This window comes from Anopheles funestus, chromosome 3RL (assembly GCF_943734845.2).
Source record: "Anopheles funestus chromosome 3RL, idAnoFuneDA-416_04, whole genome shotgun sequence".
Lineage (NCBI taxonomy): Eukaryota > Metazoa > Arthropoda > Insecta > Diptera > Culicidae > Anopheles > Anopheles funestus.
Genome location: NC_064599.1, coordinates 83,671,669 through 83,691,035, shown reverse-complemented (window position 1 = coordinate 83,691,035; position 19,367 = coordinate 83,671,669). Strand labels below are relative to the sequence as shown.

The following is a 19,367-nucleotide window of genomic DNA, read 5'->3' as shown; positions in this document are numbered from 1 at the left end:
AACCAAATTCTGTTTTTCTTCTCTCTTTCTTACCACTCCATTATTCTACCATTATAACCGCAATGGATCGATAAAATCGCAACGCAACCCCAAAAAAACCACCATTGACTAAATTGAAACATTTTCCTTCCGGGTTTTTCGGGGGGAAAAACAAAAACAAAACCCTCTACTGTTTACGCCTTTTGTCCGTTATCGATACCGAACACGATCTACTTTGAACGCAACAACTCAAACTCAAACAAAACCCTTTACACTGAACAAACAAACACCATTTTACACACACACACACTTATATACATATTTGAAAAAACAAACAAACAATAATGAAAAAAAAAGGTGGATAATATGGTGGAGTTCTCTCAGGCCACTGCTAACGGAGAGGATCGAACACCGCTGGTAATGACGATGAGCGTGATGCAGATGATGATAGCAATTGTGTTTCTTTTCTTCCCCTTTTGTTTATTGCCTTGATGTTACCATGCAGCAGTTTGCTATTGTTGTTTTGTGCTACTGTCGCTGACTAGTCTTGTTTTTAGCTGTCTATACTTAAACGATTGGTCTCTTTTATTAATGTTTTACTTTTACCTCTTGCTTATAGCGTTACTGTCATGTTTATTCATATTTTCCATCGCTAGAAAATCAGTTCGTCTCACATTCATCTCATCTCCTCATCAACTCATGTGCCACACTGCTTGCATTATTCATCCAGTTTTTTCTTGCAACTACCATTCAAAACTGCATATTTTCCCCATTTTTCCTTCAATCTGGATTAATAGCTCATATGAAACGTTTCATATAATAGGTTCATGTCGTTTAGCAAAAGCCTTTTTGTGTAAAAAAAATACTCTTGTACACTGCAAATGTTACACACACCAATGGTCAGTGTGTTCATTTAATGTTGAATAAATTATGTACAAACGGAAAACTTGATCATCACATTTATCAATAATCATTTGATGTATTTTTCCATCCTGATGATTTATCATTCCATTTTGCACTTACCCACAAATATACAGCCACGCGCATACACACATACAAAAAGCTCTAAATGAGCCGCATCATCACAATCATTTATTCACTCATGTTTCTGATGATTGCAGCTAAATGCAAACAGTTAATCCACATCAGCATAAAATCGTGTGCTAATCCTTTTTCTAGTTGCGTTGCGTGTGTTTGTATGCGTGTGTACTTATCGTGTATGTATGTAATTTGTCATGTTTTCCAATTGTTTTTAATTAATGTAACTATGAAACCCTCTATGTTCTGGACTATTGATCGTTTGTTTTTTTTGTCATGTAACTTCGAATCGGAACCAACCAAGTAAAATGTGATGTAAAACATTGGTACTAACAAACGATCCTTGGTTTAGAAATGTTTTACTATTTGCAGTTTTGTTCTGGTTTAATTGCAATTTCTTCCCATTTGCCGAAGTAGTTCTAACATTTAACTAATACCTCTTTTGCTTTTTTTACCTTTTTTCGGTTTTGCCTTACAATTATCTTCCGTTTGTGGGAAAATAAAAATAAACGCACCACAGGTGCAAGCCATCGTTGACCATCACCATCACAATGATAACAATACCAAGACCGCGTCCAAGGTTCGATTCGCTGATCCATCGGAAAACAAAGAATCCGGAAACGATGAAGCCGACCGGGAGGAAAAGAATGAGGTAAGCAGCAGCACCTGTTTGCGACGTTTTGATCTCGACATAGCACTAATCGTGATCCTTTGTGCTTTTGCGCCTTTTTTTCTTCCTCTCTCTCTCTCTCTGTCTCTCTCCTATCACCAAGACTGAATCCGAAAAGGACAAGGACACCACCGAGAACGACAAGGATGCGGCAGGTGCCGATAAACTTGCCAACAATGTGTCTATCTCGCCCATCAAGGACAAGAAGGGCGGTGGCGATGCGACGAAGGTGGCCGACGATGTGAAGTCTGCCTTCAAGCCGTAAGTAAACGGGCTTCATAAGCTCCGATTTGACCACAGTTGGCCATACCTGACTGATAATACATTCCTGCATACGATTGGTCATTGTTCCACACAGGGATGAGGGCAACGTCAGAAGAATGCACACGGCTGTGAAACTGAACGAGGTTATAGTGAACAAATCACACGATGCTCAACTGATCATACTCAATCTACCCGGCCCACCGAAGGAAACGTACATGGAGCGGGAAAGCAACTGTATCCTTTTGCAAATGTTTTTCGTACTTAATTTCCATTCCACCATGTTGTACAATTTTATTACTCCCAACTATTCATTTTCTCATCGTAACTACTGACCAGGAAGGCAATTTCCTTGAGCTTTGATGCAAACTTGTTTTAGCCTTCTAAGAAATAGAGGCCCCTTTCCAATACCATCGTTTTGGCGAGTGTGCCGTGGGTGGAAGAATGATTTTCTTCTGCTATCAACATTTATACACATTTCCGTTCATCCAGCCCCTCCTGCCCGGCGGGGTTCTAGGCGGCCCCGCAACTGAATTAGTTTATCATCATTTAAACGAATTGTGACATCATTCATTTTCCAGTATGTTTCCTTAACCCAAAAACTATAGATATGGAATTCTTGGAGGTCCTTACCGAAGGTCTCGAGCGAGTGCTGATGGTGCGAGGCGGTGGTCGAGAAGTCATTACGATCTACTCTTAAATTGAAGTCAGCAGAAACAAAAAACACCACATCGATCGCATCCGCTCATCTCGTCAGGCAAAACTGCTTCGTCTAGTTTTCCACATCCGCTTTCCTCGACGACGATGACAACGAGTGCGCTTGCGGAAACCGATATTACACACTCATCCTTTCACTGTGCGCGGATCGCCATCACGTCCTCTAGCTGTAAGGATGCAAACGTTTCTTCCCTCTACAGATACACATGGAGCAGCACTCGAACCAAACACAAACAAACAAACAGCTCGATCAAACCGAAGGCCCACTACGCTCGAAACGGGGGCCAGTTTGAAGCTAGCTTTTCGAATAGAAACCGTAGTATTAAAATCAAAACAAAACAAATGTTCTAAGTGTCATACGTTCGGTTGCGAAGTATTGAAACGATACCTTTAGTACCGATCGTGAGAAATCTGTTAAACTGTCCCCTAAATGTTATTACAGCAGGATTCGATTATAGGAAACGAATTCGATTTTTTTTTGTATTAGCGTTGAACCTTTAGTCGTAAAAGGGGAAAAAGGAAAAAGAAATGAAACATCGGCATTCAAACCACCGAAAGAACTGTTACGAAAACGAAGACAACCTGTTCGATTGTTTGTTGTCCTTTCGGTTTCGGTTAATTATTTTCCAGTTTTCCCTCTTCAATTTTTCCCCCGGGTGTTTTTGGACGTACCTTAGTTACATCGTTACGGAAACATTTATTGGCGCATCTCGAAACGAGTGCCTCGGTGTAATGTGCTGTGCCCAGTACAAAGTACAAACCCCAAAATCCGACCGCACATGCGCCGACTGTCACATGACATATAGTCCTACAGGAGAATAAGACCTCCATTCCTTCGTTTACCCCACTCTCTCTCCCTCTGTCATCTAGCCCCCTAGCCTCCTCTCCCCACTCATCTCCTTTCTATAAACCGAGCGGATAGGTTTACCGGGATTCGATGTGATAAGTTTAACGCGTTTAACTGTTTTAGCAATGGGTGAAACGAAACATTTCCCAACGACGGAATAGCTCTCGCGCAATGATGCCTCATGCGAGGTATCCTGAGAATGAACAAAACAAACCCCCACACAATAGACAACAACATCCCATTAAGTACCGTCGATGAAATGTTTTCCGCGCACGGCAGCAGAAACAGAAGACTTTTTGCGTTGTGCTGTCTGTCCACCTGAACCTAATGTTGCAGTATAGTAGAACTCTTACGTGCCTATAGTCTGTTTAACTCGAACCAAAACTGCAACTACAATTGCGGAAGCGGAAACAGAAAGAGAAAAGGAAGAACAAACAAACACATACAACACATACACACACACATGCAGATGCTAAGATAATATTATCAACGCCGATACCAAAATACAAAGACTTTGAGACTCGAACAACGGCATGTAGACCCCCGGGAGATACGGAATGCGAATGAGGCCTCGCAGCATCCCACAAAACAGAACTATCAGCAACTCCCTGGGTGGATTTTGTTTTAAGTTTTATGTTGTTTAGTCTTTTGTTATTAACATTAAGTAGTACTTGCTGTGTTTTATTCTGTTTCATCGAAGATGAGTTATACGGATAGATTGTATCGCAGCAGTGATCGCTGGCTGATTTGATGTACCGATTTAAGAGCTTATTGTTTTGTTATCTTTTTTTTTCATTTCATTTGAAAGAAACTATGCTTTAATTTGTTTTTTTTTTTTGTATACATTCTAATTCCAGGTAAGTATGTGATTTTTTTTTATTTAATTTGTTTCTTACAATTTTACAATTCGTTTGCTTTCTTCTCGCGGATTTGCTGTTGTTAAGGGCACACCTAAAGCTACTACACCAATAACTGAAAACGGATTTAGTCGGTGAGCGAATAATACAAAATTCCTCGGCCTACATACAAAAACCCACGTGGAAACACATTTACAAACAATTAGTACGAAGTAAACATCTTCTCACGGACACGCACCCTCATGGACAAATGGCAAAAATAAAAAAAACACGTTGAAATGCAATCTCTACAGTAGAAATATTAGAAATTAGACACTAATGTAACACAACGCCGAAAATATTACTAAAACCGGAAAAAAATCATTCAAAAATTAAGACAACAAACATACACGCCTGATTACAAACGCAGATGTTCAACTTCTGTGCAAATCGCGTGCGTACAGTATCTTGCGCAAATACATTCATAGAGGACATTTACAAACAAACAACAAAACAAAGAAATGATATTAACATATTTAAGACTGTGTTTTTAAGTTGATTTTTCTTGTCTCCATTTGTTGTATACCAAATCAAATGGAAGCACAAAAAAAACAAACAAACAAACAAAGAAATGTGTGCGAAAACGATTGAAGAAGCAAAACAAAAAGCCAAATTCCCCACCACCACCCGAAATGCCGTGCGGTGGGTTATTAGCGGCGAAAACATTACAATTTAACATTTACCAAGTTTGCGAATATGTTATTATTATTACAACAAAAAAAAACAACAACAAATAATTATAATGATAAACTAAAAATTTAGTCGTAAGTAGCCGTAAAGGTCGACTAGTTTCCGTCGAATCGGCGTATGCATCTTTGAAGCTAAGAACATACAACAAAACAGAAGAACAGAAGGGAACCTAAAGGGAAAAGAAGAGAACAGAACAACACAGCAGAACAACAATAATATACAAAAACAAGTCAAAACTTCTTAATCTTTCATATATATACATATAAAGATATACAGAAATCGTGCATCTAGGATTACTGGTGAAGCGAAATGGCAAAACGTACATTAAATAAGATAAGCAAACAATTAGAAGTGATTAATGAATAATCGTAGTAAATCGAAGTGGGCACGTGCAACTGATTTGAATTAAATCGATTTTCGTTTCTTTTGTGCTTTCATTATTTCATCAAAATATCTTTCCTTTATATTTAATTTCTTGTTTACTGTATTTTCCAACAGTTATCTCCATTTGTTTTCTTTTTAATGGTACAACCGCTACTTCAAAGTTGATTTAATTTCTTTACTTTTAAATTTGATTTTATATTCAGCTAGAATTTCCGTTTTGGTAAATCCTATGAGTAAAATAGTTAGATTTAGTTAGCTCCATATGAAAGCAAGCACTAGCGTACGTGGCATTAGTCCTATACCTGTACCGTAGTAGATTATAACCTATGAAATTGATTACTTCTAAAATTAAATATAAACCAACCAAAAAAAAAAACTTATTCCAACCTGTTGTGCGATTGTATCGATCGTGCGACAGTGGTAGGAAAAGCAAGGACACACTCATGAAATTAACATAATTTTATTGCATAGGTTCATTTTCGGAGCGAGAACGGGCAAAGCGAGCGAGCCAGTTGGACGGATTTTGAATGGTTTGTAGTGCAAGGAGTTACGGACATGTTGATGAACCTTTGATCATCACGGACAATCCTTGTGTTAGACAAAGAAGGACAAAGAAGGAAAAACGATAAGATCGTGTAAAGGGCCAGGTGCGAACTCAACGTAAGCGAAGAAAAGCGACGAAAATAACCTTTATCTAATACATAGGAAGTAAGGAAATCCTAGTAACGGAAGTAATAACGTTGTGCGTTTAGAAAGTAAAAAAAAGTAACGAAAAAAAGCAAACACACGAACATAAACACAAGAAGAATGAAAATCTGCAAAGGTTAGAACACATGCACACTCATTTTTAGATAATTGTAACTGTTTACATTAATACTAGTCAAGTAGTAGTAAATTTTATCCTCCCTCTCTTTCTCTGTTCGCTTCTCGACAGATGTAGAAACAAGACAAAAGTAAAGCGAAAGATATATAGCTAACAAAGGAAAACAAAACGAAGCGTGTATAGTTAAAGATAAGAAAGACAAAAAAAAACAAAAGAAAAGTAAAACTAGAAAAACGAGGTGGGACAAAAATTAACAAAATCCAAACTATTCTACCACAAACGTGCGTGCAAAGGTGTTCGCAAAAAGGGTTGAGAATGCAGGCCAGTATTACAACCGATGGATGAAATACAACAAATGTGCAATGCCAGGGGCAAAATAGAGAGAGGAATAAGTGTTTAAAGCAGTTGGCAAAATATACAAGAGAAGCGATTAAGTTCTCAACCCAACAGGACACCTTTACGGTGCGCGAATTTGATGGAGGGAAAAGTTATAGCTCATTTACTGTGAAACAAAAGAACAAACGTTTAAATCAAATTATAAAGTCTAGCAGTCTGGAAAGAGAGAGATGCACTCCGACAACCAAAACCGAACAGAAAACAAACTACGGTTTGATTAGGGAAGAAGAAAAACTGAAAGTAAGAAGACAACATTGAAAGCAAAACAAAAACAAACATACATAACCAAGAAACTCGATAGCTTAGATTGTAACTGAGTAAACAAACAGAAAATAGAAAAGATCGATCTCGTCTAGGTCGGTTTAGTGCGGTGAAGAAGTGCTATTTAATATTATAGGTTAATGTGTCTAGAGTCTATCCATTTCAGCATAACACTTAGCCAATATATGCAAAAAAGAAAGAAAAAGAAAAACAATAAAAAGAAGAAGAAAATTATAAGAAAAAACATAACACTCATCGACACACATACACGCACATAAATGCAAACAGACGGAAACGCGGGAAAGTGTGGGAAAATAAACAGTCGGTCCAGGTAGTCGATTACTCCTACACACAAACACCACTGCACACCCACACTTCTCTACCATTTCGAGAGTATATTACACTCGAATTTGCGAATTGTATCGTTATTTCTTGTGTTTCTTTTCATTTATCACCCTACTTGTAACGGAACTACGTACTTGTAACAGCTGCTGTTGCCCGGGCAACAGCGCTCGACAACAATCATAAAGTCAATGGCTACTATTTAACGTTCATCCTTACTAAACCTCTAAGCACTTAATCAAACAAAACTGCTCTTTCTCTTTCTCTCTTTTTTATGAACACATCCTTAACCAAATATGAAAACGAAAAATGAAAATACACACAATGGAGGATACATTTATAAATAACAAAAAAGAAGCTACTTATCAAACACTGTCACCTAACAGGTGTATCCCGGATTTTAACAACCATAAGATAACAAACCCATTGGCATCTTTCTCATAATCACAATCAAAATGTCCACTTTTATTGATAGATGAAAAAAAAACATACACGCGTAAAACATTTGTAATTCGTGCTAGTAAACCCATTCCTTGGCATCACCCGACCGCTCTAAACTTCCCACACATCCATACACAGACACAAAACAACACGAAAAACATATTAAAAGAAACTGTATGAAATCTCTTAAAGCAATAAATCATTGATAAAACGTTGAGCGATGGGTTGCAAAAGATGTATGCAGAAAACGGAAGTAATGGTCTAATGAAATGGCATGTTAATCAAAATTGAAAAAGCAAAACAAGATAAGAAAAGTCACAACAATTGATGGGATGTGTTTAGAAGGAAATCAAACAACGTCGATGGTAGTATTAGTACTTTACCCTTGCAAACAAGCAAACAAACGAACGGACGAAAGACATAAAAAGAAGGATACAAACAAAATGAAAGAAACAGTTAGATCTTCACAATAGCAGCAAAATAAAAACAAGGTACATCGTCTAACTGAACGAAGTAACTAATTGTCTGGCAAAATAGTGCACAACACAACATACAAAAAACAAAAAACGTAAGAAAATGGTGAAAATGATAAAGTCAAATTATAGTAGTAGGTTTTAGAACGCGACGACATACGCATGGGCATATAACAAAAGTAAGAATGAAAAAAAACAAAACGTTAATGTGAATGTGAAGCAAAAACACCAGCAAATGAAACTTAATGACAGAACACTCAGTATGCTCATACGTGCGTACGCGCCCTGAAACACAGTTAGTAGCAATGGTAGATAACCGGGATGGGGATGTTCACACTAGTAAGCATCCCGGCGTTACAGGAGCCTTCATCTTATTTGCTGTTTTTTGGTTTTGTTTTTCCTTTTGTGCAAAATTTTTGGTAACTTGCTTTGCGTGTTACAACACTTTCATATTTTGCAAAATATTTTTGCATATTTGTTTACTTGTTTACTTTTTTTAAAAAAACACATGCATCACTACGTTTTTCGCACAGTAGCTCGGTTGTCGCGCACGTCTAGTTAAATGTTGTGGCCAAATCACTGCCGATTTTGTAACTCGGTTTCTGCGACTCATTTACACCAACCACATAAATGTTGGCACGCTTTTCTAATAGATACAACTTCTTACGCCGGTGGAACGATTTCGCTATTGAAACACAAGGAAATGAAGAAAAACTCCGAGCGGCAAAGAAATAAAAGCATTTGGCTATACACAATCACATTCTACCAGGAGGGAGAGAAAATGCATACAACTGTATGTTGTACCGTTGTAGCTACCGGTTTAGATGCAACATACATTTTGCATTGCGTAGTGTAGCGAGTGCAGTTTAATAGCAAATGCGACCCCCATATTGCCAAAAGACAAAAAGAAACGTCATCGAACAAGGTCTTTACTAGGAAGGATGAATAAATGTGTGAATATGTTCGTACTATTACTTTCTTCTACTTGCACGTTTTTTAATGTTTCTTAAAGACTTATTAATTATGCTCCCGGGATGGATTGGTTTTGTTTTTCTCCCACTTGAAATTCATCCCAGAGAACTAGAAGCCGGTAATCAAACTTGAAATAAAACCTGAGCTAAAATGCAAAGCGAAGACCTTCACTAAAGAATCACATACACAAACCACATGAGAGTAGTTGTACAATTGTTATCATTATCGAGTCTAACTTGAGAAAAATTGATAGAAAATTCTATATTTAAAACAAAAACAAATACAAACATAGACATGGTAACGTGACACGCTGGGCCACGTACTTATTGCTTACTCCCAGGAAAGATTGGACAAAGTTATGCTAAACCAAATTCTCCTCATAACTCATAAGATGGGTGCAAAATGGTGAACAATTGCTGGAGGAACTTGGGGAACGAAAGCAAAAGAGAAAGAGCGAGAGCGATGGAAAATGCAAAGGACAAAGCATAGAATCAGATATATTTATTTTAAAAGGAAGATGGGAAAAACGAATACCAGCCTAGCACGCACTTTGTTGTTGTTGATATAATAATATGGATTGATATACTATTATTTCTATATTTATTAACGAAATGCTAAGCAGACTTTATTTTTTCTACTACAAACTATTAAGAATAAAACCTCGATAGGAGAGCACTCTGTGAATTAGTGAACTAATTTAATTTCCGGTTATGAGATATGAGCAAACCACGAAACGGAAGTTAAACACACAAAAAAACAAACACGCCTGAAATCATAAAAAAGAATCGACTAAGTTAGGAATGCGTTACATCGCCACCACAGGAAGGAATCAGGTTGATCTTTTGATTGAAATTTTTCCTTTTTCCCTCCGGACATGCAAAACAATAGTAGACTTTCTCGCGTCAACATTCATATGCAATCATGTAATTACAATACAACAAAAAGTGTACAACAAACCATAGAAAAACACAATAGCATGCAGAAAAAGGATACGAAACGAGTTTGCTACAATGCTACAAACAATTGCTAAAAAAATCGTAAGCGCAGATAACATTAACAAACAAACGTATCTGAAAGCAGCAGCAACCGGCAATAACATTGTATTCCTGTTGTGTTTTTAGTCCGCAAAACAAGCAAAAGAAACATTTTCAACCCATTATATAAGACACACAAATGAAAGTAGAGGTAATTACTTCGATACAAAAATCTGATATTTCCATAAAGAAAACAACAAAAACCATTCATAAAAGGTCCCCCCTTTGTAGAACTGTGTACTAATTGTGACACTATAGTGCAAGATTGGATAAAGACGTGCAACTGCAAGGAAACAAAAGAAGCAGAGTAAGTAAGTAAATGACAAAACTCAATATAACACCATATACATACAATTCTCGAGAATGCAAAAGAAAAACCAAATAACAGTTTACTAGAATCGGTGTTGCAAAATGCAAATCATTTAAAGAATAAAGAGAACAAAAAAAACATATAGCTAAACACGTATCGTACCAACCTTTAATCTAAGGAAGCGTGAATAGGCAGGATGCCGATTCTTCGGATGTTTCACTAGTGAAAAGCAACATGAATAGTGCAAGCAAACCATCTTGTGAAGGCTTGAGAACACCACCCGAACGAAACCGCTAGACCGGCACAAGACAGAAGATAAGATAGCAAGCAAAGAAAGAAACAGATCGATCGAGCTCAACTTATCAGGACTATCGATGTAAGAGGAATGGAACGAATGGGTGCACGGAGGAGGGTGATGGAAACAGATCAACATCTACCAAAAAAAAGGAATGAAGATTAATAAAATTTGGAATTTGATTTCTGGGTCGCTTTTAACTTTGTGAATTTTCCGAACACGCAAACAGAGCTCCGTTTTTCTTCTTCCTTTGTATTCTGTTCAAGATCACATCTGGTGTACAGTTGGCTTAGAAAAACTTCACTCCTTCATTATCATCGAACGCAATCAGTTCACATCTGCCTCGCGCTTCGAGTATCTTTAGTGCCTTTCTAAGGACCCCTTCGTCCAATCCGTAAAACTCTTCCCCGACCGTGTTATCACCCGACGCCAATTCGTACAACGTGCAAACCGTGTTTGTTGTCCCGCTGCTAGCGGCCCAATCGTACAGTATGGTACTCCATTCGTCTAGTGTATGCCAGTACACTTCCCACTGCTGTTTCCGTTTGTCGGTTGTGGCAGCATGTCCCGTTTTTGCTAGCTCTTCCATCACCCACAGCCGTGCTTCCGGAGGAAATTTACGGCCAAGCTCATGGTTAACAAAGAGCGGTATGTCTTCCGAGATGTTAAGCAACGCCTGGCGCTCATGTTTTTGATAGTTTAACACCAATTCCTTCCAGGTGGCTAGCTGTTGTTCCTTTGTTTTTGCATGCACCTGCACTCTGTGAGAGACTGCTTAACGTTACTATTCGAGCATGCAAAAAGTACATCGTATCTTACGTGAAAAATGGTGGAAACGAATATTCCCATGGCCACTGGAAGGCACCCATTTGGAAGCGAAGTTTGTGGTGTGGAGAAAACGATTATTTTTTCGGCTTTCGAAACCAAAGATGAAAAATCAAAACGAACAGCTCACATCCATTTGGGGAGGAATCGTTTGTTGATTGTTTACATTCAGAACCGAACGGAACGGTAAATTGACAGCTGTGCCCGAAATGCCCATGCAGCAAAAACTAATATTACTGCATTAATTCATTGAAAAATCCTTTTCCATAGTTAAATGAAACTGGAATCAAAAGGAAAAAAGCACTAAAATTCCGAATCCAGACATAAACGCATTTTCATAATAGCTATTCCCGCAATAGACTGTGGAAACCCGTTACCACCAACCAATCGTACGTTGTAAACAACAATTGCCGTTGAACCTTCGATCATCGATCACACTAACACCACTTTAGCTTGCCCAGTACCACTCGCGGCCTTGCGTGCAAAACAGAAGGAAGAAGAAACATCACCATTTTCCCTCAGCAGTGTAGAGTTGTTCACAATCGAGGCGGTACTTGCTTCGGAATACCGCCAAAACCTTCTCCCAAGAAAGTATGCCACCCGGTGGAAATCAGTGAAAACTCACAGTGACTATCAGCCCAATGAATAATTCCACCAGCAACGGCTCGTGTTTGTGATGGCTTAAGGCGCACAAAGCGTAAAGGGCAGGCAAATATTAAGGCTGCGCAAGAGACGCGCGCGCGTTCAGGAGCGTATCGAAATGTGTGTAAAATAGTGTCACTTTGTAAAATCTTCCCGTTTGCGTTTAGATTTACTTTTCGCGCAACGATCTGTGCACCGTCTAAAAAGAAACTCATAGTCAAAGAAAATGCCTCTCTAAGGTATTTTTGCCCGTTCCCTACATTGTGCGTGTATATCGTTTGTGTTGGTGTGCGTGTGCCCATAGATGTATGCGTTGTATTCGTCCATTTTGTATGCAAGAGAAAAGCGTAACAATATCGCAGCTGGCGTTGGAAGAAAAGACAAAAAAACGTTACGCTGTTCTAAACAGGGTGTTGCGTGTTGCAAAAGGGAGCCTTCTTCTGTGAGCTTCCTCCTAAACGCGCATCCTGCCAGATGGATGACGTTGAACACCAGAAGGCTATACAGCCATCCTTTCCCCCTATGAGCAAGTGGCTCCCAGATTCCAACGAAACCTCATCCGGCGAAGGAACAACGAAACATGCGAATGATGGAACATCGTTCGGCCAGGACAGTGGGTACAATTCGTACCAAGCAACCACATCGTACAGCACATTCAATCAGTCCTCACGTCATGGAACCTCCGTGATGTTTGCTACGATCGACGAAGCCAACGAGAATGAATGCAGCTTCAACGATAGCAGCATCGGTCCCAGGAGCGCGATCAATCTGACGCCAAAGACGGCCGCCAGTATGGTTCTGTTGTCGAACATTCATCTATCGACGCCAAAATCTACGAACCGAACTAAACCCACGCGCCGTCCGATCGCGTTCGATTACGATGGAACAGCCGGTACCTCCTTGGACAATTTGTCGTCATTCCTTGCCCCTTCGACACCGGAACGATTACCTGGTATGTGCCGTCCGTTAAATGGCTTAGCGCAGGATACACCTCTGCGCACCGGAAACCGTTCGGCAAACCAACCGATTCAGCTGACGCCTCACAAGGCCAAAGGAGGATCGCATTCGTTGAAGCGTAAACATTCATTCCGCGGGAAACTCTACTCCGACAGCGATATACCGCATCGTGATGAAAATCGACCAGGGGAGCTTAATGATTCTTTCGATGCAGATTGTCGCCGACTAGAGGAAATTTCGCCCATTCCGAATAACAAGCGCCGTAAGCATCATAACCGTGGTATCGAAGAGCTGATGCGTTCCAGCACGCCGAAAACGGCTAGCTCGCTGCCAACGTTTCTACAGCTGGAAGCGACTGAAAACCGGCCCATCGGAAAGAAGACGTTACAAAAATTTCAAAGTTTTAGTCCGAGCAAAATCCAATCATACAAACGTCCACTGGTGCGTCCGCATACGTTCCGTGCGCTAGAACGCACGCCCGAAAAGAAGAAAGAACACCGAGTGTTGGCAGAACTCGATGTGGTGCAGACGAAGAACACTGCGGTCCCACTGCGTAATTTGGACGCACTGTTAGAAGCGCCGATTCTAGAAGATCCAGTAAAGCAGCTCGAACAAACCGTCTCGACCGTACCTTTGTTCGATGACTTCAGTTTAACCCCGTCCAAAGCGAATCTAATCGACCCAGAGTTGACGGCTAGTTCGGGCGTAGATAGGTCATTTGCGGAGGATGATTATGTTATGCGACATGTGTCCAATTACTCGTACGCTCCTACACTCAATTCTATCCTGGAAGAATCACCCGTCAGGGCGCAATTCATAACTGAGAAGCATCCGGTCCCGAAAACCCCTCCTTCCGTTTCCAAGTCAGCCCGGAAGCTTAAACGACTCGGCACAAACGGAACCGTTTCATCTGCTTCCTGTGCTTCCAGTCCCGCCCGAAGTGTACGTTCCCTTTCCCGTCACGCAGTCCGTGCATCTGTGTCACCGAAGGTTCACCGTTCGTGTGGTGCACAAAACCAAAGTCTGAAGACTACTAAACCGTACAGCTATTGTGGTTTTGAGTACGTGAACATTCTGAAGCAACTGAACAAGAGAAACCCAGACGCACTGGAGGTGTTGCTAGAATATCTGGCAGATACGGATCTTGTCCAAGTGGTACGTGTGTCCCGCGGATGGAGATCTATCATACTAAACCATTCAAAAAGCAGGAAACGTCTACAGCGTTACCTTGAGCAGCAAGAACTAAACAAGGAGAACGGCAGCATGAGTCAGAGGACCGGAGAATTGATACCGGATGGCCAGTTACCGACGGGGATTAAGGATTCCTTCGAACATAATGAAAAGCTTGCAGGTGGTAGCGAGGTTGAGGAAAGGAAGCCATTTAATTTGTTGAATCGTAAATCCAACGCTATGGACAAGTCGAGTGTTATCAACGTTACTCAATCACCACCCGTTAGTCCATCAATGCAAAAGTTTGTTATCAATCAAAAGGTAATTTTTTTAATATTTTCTTTAAATGAATGCGTCTGAGAGCATAGATCCATAGGACTTAGAGAAGATGTTTAATATACATAACCAATATCTTCATATTAAGAATTGGTCACAGTATGAATAGGGCACTAGTTAAATTCTATCCATGTTCTGCAAGGACATAAGACACGGTAAGACAAGTATAACGTATGTAAAGTAAATGTAAAAAGCGATGCACTGCCCCTTTGTTAAAATTATGCTTCTGTTACTGTTATGTCACTATGATGGCCATTGGTTTTCGAAATAATTCAACAATAATTGATAATTAATGTGAATGAAATAACGTCATTACGAAACAAAAGTGAATCGTTGCCATTCCCAATTTTTTCTCAACTTTTGACACGCTGACCGCTTGGACAAATTTGCGCGCCATGCATTGCCGGCAGTTTAGTTTTTTTTTGTTCAATCCAGACCAGATTTATAATCATGCGTACCATAAACTACGCGTGGTGTGGTGTCTTTTGTGCGTACGTTTAATTGCTTTTTCATTTGGCATTCGAGGGCGTTTTAATGTATATAAGGCGCTCGTCGAGGAGGTCGCAAATAGCCACCTTCATTTTCCTTCTGCAGTTCTGTTCCCCAGCAGTACCTTGCACGGATGAGAGGATATAGATTCGATGAACTTCTTCGCTGAGAAGGATGTATACAGTCGAGATAGAATGATTTTTTTTTTTTTCGATCGGAAACAATACGCAACTCTCCGGCGTTATTATTTTTTGCGCCTTCTTTCTCCGTCTCGCTTGGTTACATTTATTTGTTTTGTTGGTGGTTGTACATGTGCTGCACAGGTGAAAGAATAAGCTTTTGGGGAAGAATACCATGTTTCGTCATAAAAAAATAATGGCGCGAATCTGTGGGTTATATTTTGTAGGAAGACACTGATTTGGTAATGTTTTCAGTTCAGGCTTATAATAGTAACTTAATAAAAAGTAATTTAATTTTTAATGGTTTGTTTTTTTCTTTTTTTTTCTTCTTGTAGGTGGCATCGCATTTGAAAAAGACGGACCAGTTACGATCATGTCCCCGTTGCAAACATCCAAGCAAAATAATATTTTCGCGCGCTTCGCAATCTGACCTCAACAAATCGCGTTCATCTAATAACATTCCTTCTTGCACGGAGATCGGGAATCTCTCTAGTGTTCGCAATAATAACGAATACTCGGATAAATCTCCAGATTGTGTACGGAAGAATCTCTTTAGCGACAGCATTCCCAGCGTAAACGGAACAACATCAAACCTCTCGTCGAGCGTATCGTCCGGTTCGTATCGTTACTGCAAGCAACGCATGAAGTTGCGCAGTGCAGCAGTGAAAAAAATCGACTGCCCATCGACCATTTCCGCCAATGAGGATCAGCTCGACACGCGTGACGCCAAATGCGATTACGCGATCTGCAGCGGAAAGTTCTGTGGGTTCAAGTTCTGTATCAAGTGCTTGGGCGATTATCATCCTAACACGGCCTGTGCGGATCTTTCCGTTAACTCACCCACCAAAGAGGAGGATCGCGGACAGCCAAATGTGGCATGCACTCGCCAGAGTCGTCGTTCGTTGCTGCGATTGTGCAGAAAGTAGTACGTGGATTTCTTCCCACTATACATAAAAAAAAAAAAAAAAAAATAACAACTACTTATTTAAGCAGTACAAGTTAACCCAGTTGAGCACAACCGAAAAGCGAACAATTAGCATTAGACAAGTGCACAGTGTCGATTCTCCTTGAGGGAGATGGACTGGGTAAAGGTATGGTGATGATTCGTTCCATTCCAGTTTGTTCTGAATCTCTAGCATTACGTTTTAATGTGTCTTTATCTTTATACTCGTTCTATTTTGTCTTACTTTTTTTTCTTGATAATTGTCTATCTGATAATATGTATGTGTATTTCTTTCCCTTCGTTCTGAAGCTCCAAACTATACAGTAGAGCGCTCTCTAATTTATGTTCTGCGTGTTAATTTTATTTTTTAACTCTTAAACGAAAACGAATGAATAAGATGGAAATGAAAGGATCGTATAGACGTATGGAAATAAACAAGCAATGAGATTTTTGAACAAACATAGTGATAACTCTAGTATTAAATGAAGCACACATGACCATGTTTTCTGATCCTAGGTAACCCGCTATGTCTAAGAGTCTCCCATGCACTGAAGGCAAAGATGCTCAATCGCAAACGATCAAAAGACGCACAAACTCCGTAGTTGCAGGATTCTAATGCGGATGGAAGTTCAAAATGAACCGTTCTTTTTCTTGCCTCTACTCTCATTCGAATCCATCCTGGACTGAAAAGCACTATTGTTAGATACAATCAGTTTAAGAACAATAATTGTGTGTCGTGTTTTTGTCTATTATTTAACGATGAAAGGACTGAAATAGCTGTCAGGAGGATGCATAACCCTAAGAGAGTAAGTTAGGAAATCAGTGCTATTATGTAGAGCAACAACAGAATTGGCTTTAGGTGATTTTGTTTAGTTGTATGAGAGATCAAAGTGCATCAGTAACGCTTAAGCGGCAGAACGAACAGATAGTTATAGAAAAGCGTATTGCGGCTGCAGATATTGTTAATCTTAAAGACATCACCGGTGGAAAATAGGAGTATTATGCGATAAGTTTTTGATAAACGATTTTTTTTTTAAATAAATGTTTTTGTTGGAGCAACATAACCAATACCATGGATTTTATTATGTTTTGGATTCCTACGATAAATAAGATAAATAAAGCTCTTCTTTAGATGTCCCTCGCGGAAATTGCGAACCGCTTTAGCTGTGCTCGATTGAAATTCGGAAGCCATCTCCTGCTCCAGACACTTTTGCTCAACGATCCTTTTGAACATATCCTCTTTCCGCATCGTCGCCATCAACTCGACGGAGTAACCTAAAAGAATTGCGGGTGAATATGTTAATGATTCGTGCAAAAATTAAATTAATTGCTTTCGAATCTGTCACAACGCCCGCGTTTGCCAATCGTTCCGGATGGCGCTGGAATTTGACGAGCTTCCGCAGGTAAAGCTTTTTGTACTTTTTGTAATTGGACCGGTAGCCTCACCGAAGGTGGTGCAGTTTTGCGTATTTTCATATTAACATAATTGTTTCACTACAACACAACTGGTTCGGTATAGTTCTAGATCATCGGTGCACTTCTTTAGTTGTACTGCTTGTGGAAATGTTTAATTTATTAGAAAAACCTTAGCATATGTAGTATGTTTGTGGCTTTGTATCTCCTATCTAATTACAGGTATAGGTCAAAATCAATCCTCGCTGCAGAGTAGAACCGGGCATCATCACTATCGACCTTCCGTACGAACGCTCCACTAGTAAATCGCCCTTCGTCTGCAAACTTTTGCATTTGCTCCGTCGTGTACGGACCGTGAACCGTTTCATCGTCCTGCTGCTCTTTATACTCCCATTTAAGAATCTTTTGTTTTTCGCTTTCTTCTTCTGTGCTATTTTCCGTCGCGTCACTCTCCTTTTCAGGGATAGAATGTTTCATCTTATCAGTATCTGTACCGAGTTTACTCTGTTCCCGGCTACCGAAATCATCCGCATACATATCCAGCTCGTCCCCGGCATCTGCTGCGGCCGCTTTCTTCTTCTCCGCGTCGGACACCTTCTTCTGAATCATTTCGAACGTTTCTTCGTACACATCCATGTTGCCATTGTTGGTAAGTATATCGTTCGACAGCTGCGTAAGCTTCGTTATCTTTGCACTCTGCTCATCCGGCGATTTTCCCTCTTTTTTCAACTTCCAGCGTTGAGCTGTCGTCAGTTTGGCCGTACCTTTGCCCAATCGTTGTAGCGCACGCTTCACCGTTTCCTTCGGTTCCATCAACTTGAGCATCTGCTGATAAGTGCCAATATCGTCAAACTTTACACCACCAGCAGCCTCTTCTTCGTCGTCGTCCGAATCAGAATCTGCCAGCCCTCGCTCTTCTCCCTTATCCGGCCGTTCTTTATAGTTGGGATCGTTCTTCACCTTTACCCAATCGATGTTGTCCAACCAATGATCCTTTACCTCGACTGTTTTTTTCCATAGATAGTGCCCATCCGCATCAAAATGACCTTCTTCCATTTCTTCCTTCATGTTGAACGGGGTAATCTTGGTCTCTCCATCCGTTCGGGCTGCTCCATCTTCCTCGCCCATGATCTCATTGTCATCCAGAACGTTGTACCTGTGCACCCGGAGTGATGAAACGAAAAAAAATCGATTTTAATTGTGCAAAGTTACATTCCCATACTTCTTGCCGAACTTACGGAGCATCATCACCGCTGTCGTCCTCCTCGTCGGAATCGAGCGTATGTTTGCTCGTTGACGGTTGATTGTTCTGTTTATCGCGCACCAAATCGTCAAGGTAATTATCTTCCTCCACCACGTAGCTTGCTTTACGTTTAGACATTTTGCTGATATTCGCACGATATATAAACAGAAAAGCAAATTTTCCACCAACGCACAGACGTTCACCGGAAAATACGAACCAACGCGTTCACAACATAAACAAACAAGTTGACATTTTGCACTGACAGCACATTGACAGCACAGCTTGCAAGACGCAGCACACAGCATATTTTTTAAATTTACCCATCGGTGCAAATTGCGGTT

At 40.1% G+C, this 19,367-nt stretch overlaps 4 protein-coding genes across 23 annotated transcripts in view; 2 read left to right on the top strand and 2 right to left on the bottom strand.

The window, feature by feature from the left end:
* LOC125767431 (solute carrier family 12 member 4) overlaps positions 1-8,161 on the top strand; it is a 115,058-nt gene extending 106,897 nt beyond the window's left edge. For 18 of the 20 annotated variants that reach the window (XM_049434015.1, XM_049434016.1, XM_049434014.1 and 15 more), the window contains 5 exons: positions 337-396; positions 1,538-1,669; positions 1,791-1,948; positions 2,046-2,185; positions 2,557-8,161. In XM_049434015.1, the coding sequence (XP_049289972.1) occupies positions 337-396; positions 1,538-1,669; positions 1,791-1,948; positions 2,046-2,185; positions 2,557-2,648 (582 nt within the window). In that variant the 3' untranslated portion in view covers positions 2,649-8,161. The remainder of the gene's footprint in view (positions 1-336; positions 397-1,537; positions 1,670-1,790; positions 1,949-2,045; positions 2,186-2,556) is intronic. The other 2 variants (XM_049434024.1, XM_049434018.1) reach the window with 1 other exon arrangement.
* Positions 8,162-9,840: 1,679 nt separating this feature from the next.
* On the bottom strand, positions 9,841-11,814 carry LOC125767450 (vacuolar protein-sorting-associated protein 25). The gene is made up of 2 exons (XM_049434057.1): positions 11,649-11,814; positions 9,841-11,590 (listed from the first exon to the last, which is right to left on the bottom strand). The coding sequence occupies exons 1-2, from the start codon at positions 11,696-11,698 to the stop codon at positions 11,119-11,121; spliced, it is 522 nt and encodes a 173-aa protein (XP_049290014.1). The 5' UTR covers positions 11,699-11,814; the 3' UTR covers positions 9,841-11,118.
* Positions 11,815-11,941: 127 nt separating this feature from the next.
* Positions 11,942-16,404, top strand: LOC125767433 (uncharacterized). The gene is made up of 2 exons (XM_049434025.1): positions 11,942-14,744; positions 15,763-16,404. The coding sequence occupies exons 1-2, from the start codon at positions 12,771-12,773 to the stop codon at positions 16,351-16,353; spliced, it is 2,565 nt and encodes an 854-aa protein (XP_049289982.1). The 5' UTR covers positions 11,942-12,770; the 3' UTR covers positions 16,354-16,404.
* A 280-nt stretch (positions 16,405-16,684) lies between these two features.
* LOC125767445 (CD2 antigen cytoplasmic tail-binding protein 2 homolog) lies at positions 16,685-19,323 on the bottom strand. Its single transcript, XM_049434048.1, has 2 exons — positions 19,022-19,323; positions 16,685-18,939 (listed from the first exon to the last, which is right to left on the bottom strand). The coding sequence occupies exons 1-2, from the start codon at positions 19,162-19,164 to the stop codon at positions 18,000-18,002; spliced, it is 1,083 nt and encodes a 360-aa protein (XP_049290005.1). The 5' UTR covers positions 19,165-19,323; the 3' UTR covers positions 16,685-17,999.
* Between the last annotated feature and the right edge of the window lie 44 nt (positions 19,324-19,367).